General features: G+C 46.3%; 1 protein-coding gene and 1 pseudogene across 2 annotated transcripts; both read right to left on the reverse strand.

Moving 5' to 3' along the window:
- Positions 1-3,021: 3,021 nt before the first annotated feature.
- H310_07678 (hypothetical protein) lies at positions 3,022-3,402 on the reverse strand (the record flags this gene model as incomplete). Its single annotated transcript, XM_008873108.1, has 1 exon — positions 3,022-3,402. The coding sequence occupies one exon, from the start codon at positions 3,400-3,402 to the stop codon at positions 3,022-3,024; it is 381 nt and encodes a 126-aa protein (XP_008871330.1).
- Positions 3,403-6,092: 2,690 nt separating this feature from the next.
- H310_07679 lies at positions 6,093-6,159 on the reverse strand (annotated as a pseudogene). Its single transcript has one exon. The product of its transcript is annotated as a tRNA-OTHER (tRNA).
- Between the last annotated feature and the right edge of the window lie 1,179 nt (positions 6,160-7,338).

Here is a 7,338-nt window from a genome sequence, read left to right on the forward strand (position 1 = left end):
TCCAATTAGATTTCTGTTTTCCAATTTACTTCGACTCAAAGTGTGGCTTAAATTCCCTCGTTGTCTGTAGGATTAACATTCTTAGTCTTCCTCAGATACAAGTACTCATCTTTGTTAAAGTCGTATATTGAACGAGGAATTAATGGCAAAAAGATATTAGCATTACGGGCAATAAAATCTATACTGACTGTTTCCTCTGTAATCATTGGCTAGTTCGAAATCCCGCAAAAGTAATCGATGATATCAACGTCGAACCAAGCCTACACTAGGTTCACAAAAAAACGGTTGTGTTTGCAGCCGAAAACGCATGGCTATAGTTAAGTTTACTTTTAACGCCTATGAGGACATGCCAGGTGAAATCATCACTCTGCTAATTTGAATATGCACTGCCACTGACTCCTGTTTTGTATGTTCGTCACTTGAAGATATAAAATTACATATTCGAAATATTTATAGTTTTTTTAAGTATTTGTTGCTGGTCGTCGTGGCAGAGTATGATGCGTTCCTCTTCTTGTGGATAAGGCTCTTCAATTCGAAAACAGCTTGAACATAAATACTACCAATCCTCGTTGAGGGTAATATTATTACAATACGAATTTCAAGATATTTCTCTAGTACCACTGGGAACACTTTTCCGGCGCTCACTGTAACGACTCCATGGCAGAGTATGCGTAGGGTTTATACGATGGCACGTTGCAGCGATATCGTATGCACGAATCTGTCATCACTTTGAATTCAAAGTTGTATTCGCTTAATTTCGCATGTTTAGCTGTGAATAATCAAGTCACGTTAAATGAGGCAAAGACATACAGTAACATGGAGTACCCATCGGGAAATGCAACACTCTTTTTACTCTTGTGCAGAGGCTGTATGACGCCCATACATTCATCCATACATTCTTATAGCTCTGTTACAGGAACCAGTGGAATGAAGTCAACTTGGAAAACACTGGCAAGCGCTGTACTTTTAATAAATTTGTAGTGGGATCAGGTGATATCATACACAAAACCTGAAGCAAAATAGGTTCTTAGCCCATGATTGACCAATTATTTTTTATCGTAACTCATGATCTCTGATTGGTTCAGTCAGGTTCAATCTGAGTCCATGATTAGACAAATTTACATGTATATGGCATCCGACATCTAACCGACAAATTTTGACCAGGGGATTGGACGACCGACAACAGGAAGTGCAATGATTGGATGAAATATATTCACACAATTGGATTGGGCGATGGCAATGTCGCACAAGAACATATCATCCACATTTCTCAATAGCACGATCCCATTGGAAACAATAGCAGTTTCAACACCATCATTACCGAACATGCATCGTAAGCCCTCGGTGACCGCGGCGTCAAAGCAGACAATCGAAGAGTCGTTCCGCGGTGCGTCGTAGAAAGCGACTCGAATTATTGTAAATTCAAATAGTTTTCCATACATAATTCAAGTTGGATCCAATTGGTTAATTTGAGAACAGTCAAATCTATACTGAAATGCCTGGAACAGTCCTTCCACAGCGCGCTCAACGTCGTTACACAGTTGAAGCAAGGGTCTGGTTCGTCAATGCGTACAATAGAGCACACTCAGCGGGTAAAGGCTTCGCAACCAAGTATGCGCAAATCTGACCAGTCAGGACGAGCCTTATACAGGCGCTCGAAGGACGTAGTATCAGGCGTGGATGAAGAATAAGAATGATTGCGCAGGCACATTGCATCAGAGACTGTTTCGACCCAAAATCGAAGCTACGCATTGCTGTAATGAAGCATCGCTCGAGCACATTTAACGAGATTGCGGTCATCCGTTTGCTATCGCCGTTCTGCTGTGGAGTGTGAGGGACAGTCATCTCGTGATGGATACCATTCTCGACGAGGAATGACGAGAAGGTAGCAGAGACATATTCCCCTCCATTTTCAGAACGTAGACGACGCACTGGTCTGTTGAATTGCGTGTGGCAATATGCAACGGAGTATTTGAAACACTGGAGTGCATCAGACTTGTGCTGGAGGAAGGAGGCGTAGCCAAAGCGCGAAAAATCATCGGTGGACGTTATGAAATAACGCGAACGACCACTGAGTGCAGGATGGCGCATAGGTCCACAAAGATCTGAGGAAACGAGAGCAATGGGTTAATCGGTAACGACAATGAACGTTATGGAAACGGCAGGCTTTCCGTCGAGATAACTCGAGCAAAACTGGTGCTTGCAGCTAGGAACCTCAATGCCAGTCGTGCATTGCTTGGTCTTCACTGTGTGCTTGAGGCTGATCGGCATCGGTAGTCGTAAAAAGTGAGTGATCAATTGTAACATCTGGAGCGTTGAGCTCGGCGGGAGTCAAAGGATTGGCAATGTCCAAGAAAAATAAGTTGTTCCGGCACATGCCAAAGGCAAAGACCTGGTCATCGCGTGTGACGGAGCAATCGTCTTCACGAAACTCGACCTCAATGTTCTTGCTGGTAACGCAGGAGAGTAAGAACAGGTTGAAGTGTATTTCCGAAATAAACAAGACATCGCCCAGGACAACGGGAATGATGCCAGAAGGGGTGTACATTTCCAATAGTACAGGCCCTCGTCCTTTGTTCGTCATGTCACCACCATTTGCAGCACGCACTTTGTCATGGCAAGGGCGGAGTTCTTCAAACCAAGCAGCGTTGTTGCAGTATTGATTTTATGCGCCAGAGCCTATAATCCATTCCGAGGAGACGACTGGAAGTGGAGCGGAGGATTGTAGTGTGAAGTGCTTCACATTGGCAAGCATACTGACTTGGTTGGTAGAAGACTGGAAGTGGAGCGGAGGATTGTAGTGTGAAGTGCTTCACATTGGCAAGCATACTGACTTGGTTGGTAGAAGACTGACCTTGACGACGGCAATTGGAGCCGGACGACGATGGAGATGATGAGCCATGGTGGCGTTCCGACGAGGCAGATGCAGTAAAATCCGCAGGCGGGGATATATTGCTCAGGACGCGGCGTGGGCCACTGTTAGAATGCTGCAGGTCGACACTCTTACGAACGAAAACTTCCTCAGTGTGGCTGCGTATGTTGCAGTAGCTGCAGACGGCGGCGTGTGTGTCGTGGTTGCCGTGATTGGGGCCGGATCGTTGATTTCGACGAAGGGTTGTCGTTAATGCTGCATCTGAAGATCCATAGAGCTTCGGATCTCATTTCAATGAGCGCAGTAAACAACTTGGGCAGCGCCGCTTCATCGATGACTTCGCCGTGTTGAAAGACATGGGCTTGAAAGTTGATGAAGGATTCAAACCGCTGGACGAGGCTGTTTAGGAAGATGTAAGCTTGGAGTTTGGCGTCGATAGTTATCCCAGCATTGAGTTCTTCATCGAGATGAATCTTGGAAGGATCGAAATATGCACCGGCCGATTCGTTGTGGCGGATGCGAAACTCCATCAGGTTTTGATACATATAAGATTCGCACATAAAGGACTTGGAGCCTTATCGTTCGCATTGGAGCTTCATCATGGACGCAGTAGTCGGTTGCTTGGAAACCATACGGACGTGGTGGTTGTCGACCTGTCAGGATAAGGATAAAGACGCGGGCAAGACGGTTCTACGAGATAAAGTCATCGTGAGTTGGAGGCATTGTGCCATTGACAACTTCAAGGACTTCCTTGAATTCAAGGTGCGCATTGAGTCGACACTCCCATTCATTAAACGACTTTCAGTTGAACACGTGGACATATGTTTAATATCCATGGTTCAGTACAATGAATGCAGTACAATGAACGTAGTGGAAATAACGAACTAATAAATTGAAATTAGTTGTAACCGCGAGACTTAATAATGGGCAGATGCTTGGCCGTATTAATTTTGTCGACTTCGTTTAAGATAGACTTGTCCACGAGGTTTGTTGCTTGTTCTATAAGTTGGGAGAAAGTTCGAAAGTGGTACTTGATGTAGTTGACGACCATGGGGATCGTAACCGAGATAATCCTTTACAAGTACTACTTGGAGATGCTTTGAAATTCGTTCGGGCCGCTTAAGAGCCTCAACAAGGTCTTGTTGGACTTTATCGGCACTAGTGTCTTGAGACGGTGATAACCTTCTTCAACGGCGTGGTCTTCTTCGCCTTGACTTGACGCTTCTTGCGCAACTTGTTCCCTTTGGTCGCACTTACGAGGGGCTTGACGGGATTATGCATAAAATGGCAAACCCTACTATTCCTTTGTTCCACATTTCTTTTACTTTCGACTTTTCAACGACCCAAAAATTGATTTGATGACATATTTTCAAACAAATTATCATTTTATAAAAAGCATAAAAAACTACAGAAGGCATCGATTGGATGCAAAGCGCCACAGCTCGTGTTTCGAGCTAAAAACTCAACATCAAATTCCAACCACCGAAAAAAAATACCCCACATAGTCCAAAACTGTCATATTCAAACTTGCCGCCATGGAGAATCAAGTGAACCATACCCGCCGAGACCTCTCGAATAGCGTCAAATTAAGAGTAATCCAACACCTAAAAGCGTTCCTAATTGGAGAAAATCTCAAGCGCGGGGCATTCAAACGCACAGCTGAGAAGCTCGCTCGCCAACCCCACGCGGTCGCATCAATCTGGCGCAAGTTTTGGACGACAGGCACCACCAAGTCCAACAAGCCTGGGCGAGTTGGGCCAAAGTCGAAGTACTCTCCTGCCAGAGACTCGTCCAGGAAGTACCATTGGACCAGCGATCGACACTTCGTGGAATTTATGCGGCTTGTGGGTTGTCCCTTGGAACCCTGAGTCGCAATCTCAAGAAAGGAACCCTTCAGCGTCGCACGACAAGGATCAAGCCGCTCTTGAACGAAACCAGCAAGGCCGAACGCGTCCAATTTTGCCGCTCGCTTGCGCTCGCGAACACCGGCGGAGCCAGTCTTCGTGATCCGCCCTTCAATGCCTCTGCCTCTGTCGAGTTTGACAACCTCTGGGACGTGGTTCATCTGGACGAGAAATGGTTCAACGCTGAAAAGTTGTTCGAAAGTACTACCTGTTTCCCGGAGAGACTCCACCCCAAAGGGCCTGGAAAAGCAAGCGATTCATTCCTAAATTGATGTTCCTGTGTGCCGTCGCTCGTCCACACTTTGTCTCTGACCGGGGTTGTCTGTTTGATGGCAAGGTTGGAATGTGGCCGTTCGTTCGCATGACACCCGCTGCCCGAAACTCGCGCAGCCGACTGGCTGGTACGTTGGTGCCATCTTTGGTCAGTGTTGATGGGTCAGTATATCGAGAGTACATTCTCACCAAGGTCGTACCTGCCATCAAGGCCGTCTTCATTTTTATTTTGAAAATTATGTTTTTTATTAAAATATATTGAAAATATCAGAATTGAAAATGCTCCCAAGCTCGAACAAGCGTGTACTCTTGCAGCACGACAATGCAACGCCCCATGGTGCGGTCTCGGACGCGGATCTTGCTTCCGTGCCCACTGATGGTTGCATGGTACGACTTCCGATAGGTGGAAGTTTGTTAAATGTCGCCCAAATTCAGAGGCGACTGGTGCATTAGAAAGCACAAGATCTCTGCTTTGATTGGGCATTTTATGAGCGTTCTAATGTGTTTTTGTTCATGAGATATTTGGCGCTAAAAATGCCGTGTTAATTCATCCAAACTCTGACCCATCACACTAACATCAGTACTCATTGTCACATCACACGAACAGCACACATCCATCACTCCACTCCAAGCAATTTCAATGCAACTTGCCAGCAGTATTGCCGTCCACCCACGGAGTCCACGTAGCAGAAATGGCGGTAAATCCCACCTCAACCACGAGGAGCGCCGCGCCATCTAAGAGTGCCTGCTATCAGTATCGTCTCTGTCTCACTTCCTCGTGGTGCCATCATGCGGCTTGACAACCAGTTTAACTGCCGCTCGGACGTTGTGTCCCCCTGGCGTCATACCATCGTGCTCCAAAACAAGAAGCTTCGTGGTCAACGACGAGGTGTCGTTGAAGGCTTCGTGCTCCTTACATGGTGAAAGAGTGTCATTCGAACATTTCTTATCATCATGTCAATCGACAACAAAGCTTAGGCCACAGCACCTGCAGCGATGTTAACGCAGTGATCCGATCTGTGCTTAGCGTGTTCTTGATCAACGGATAGTGCTGGGAATCGAACTCAGGCGTCCTGTAGAGCAGGCGCGCTGTCTATGCGCTACACTATCGTCAATTTGTCGACTTACCATGCGGGTCTATGCAATGCATGCGTCTGCTAAGTCGACATTGTTCGTTTGTGTAAAACACTTAATCATCTTCTCGTCGATTTCATAGCCGCTGCCAGCGCGGCATGTTCGGTATCGCGTAGTTCTTCGTGAAGCCTTGAGTATATGAGCCCACGATGCTTTTTACTATTTCCACGTGTTTTGGATGCGTGACATTTGATCATTTTGGTGGCGCAGCCAATCGCGGTGGTCATCGTCGTTGGTCTGCGGCGGTAGGTAGGTCGAGGTGAACTACCAGAGGACGCCGCATGTCTACAGTAGAATATATATATATATATATATATATATATATGGTCCGGGTGTACATGAGTATAGGTCGAAAGTCGCTGCGTCTTACCGCTCGGTGGTCGTCGCGTATGGCGTTATGGACGGCGGGTACAGTTAGTGATTGCTGAGGGTCGCTGAAATTCTGGAACGGAAAGGACTAAAGGACTGTAAAACCCACCTGAGATTTATTTCCATGGCTATTAAACTAATGAAACTTTTAGCCAATCATGCCGTGGTGTACGATTTAGAGCAAAAATACCTCACGCACATTCAACTTGGACGATCGTAAGAGATGCTTCCACTTGTTGGACGCTCTTGGGAAATACTAGTACCGCTCAATTTTAGCGTCGTTTTGCTTCACTTTTGAAGGCGTGGGACGAATTTAGCCATGACTATTTGATACGGATGAGAAGTTGCCTTTTGTATACGACAGGATTTCGTGTTGGAAACTATCAGACGAACCTGGCGTGACTTTATAGCAGGTGTAGTAGGTTACCCTCCTTAACGAGCTGCTGGGAGCCTAGAAAGAAGTTGGATGCGGCACGGACCATGGAGGAACATTAGCTGACTGCTCGTGATGCTGTAGGCTTCGGGATCGCTCAAATAGGGAGCGATGGCATCGCGAGAATGGTTCCATTTTAGATTTGGTGTGCTGACGCGTTTCTGCCATGATTTCGGCAGTCATGATCCCCTACTCTTTGGTGAGTTGGACACCCTCTGGCATGATAGGACAACCTTCCAATCGCGCGGGAACTGTGAGTTTGAAAGCATTTTTCGTAATGAAAAAGTCGGGCAGCCCGAACATTATTATGAATTCTCCGTCAATATCATCCACTGGAGAGTTTGTTGCAAAAC

The sequence above is a fragment of the Aphanomyces invadans genome (genome assembly GCF_000520115.1).
Source record: "Aphanomyces invadans strain NJM9701 unplaced genomic scaffold supercont1.14, whole genome shotgun sequence".
In the NCBI taxonomy this organism is placed as follows: Eukaryota; Oomycota; class Saprolegniomycetes; order Saprolegniales; family Verrucalvaceae; genus Aphanomyces; species Aphanomyces invadans.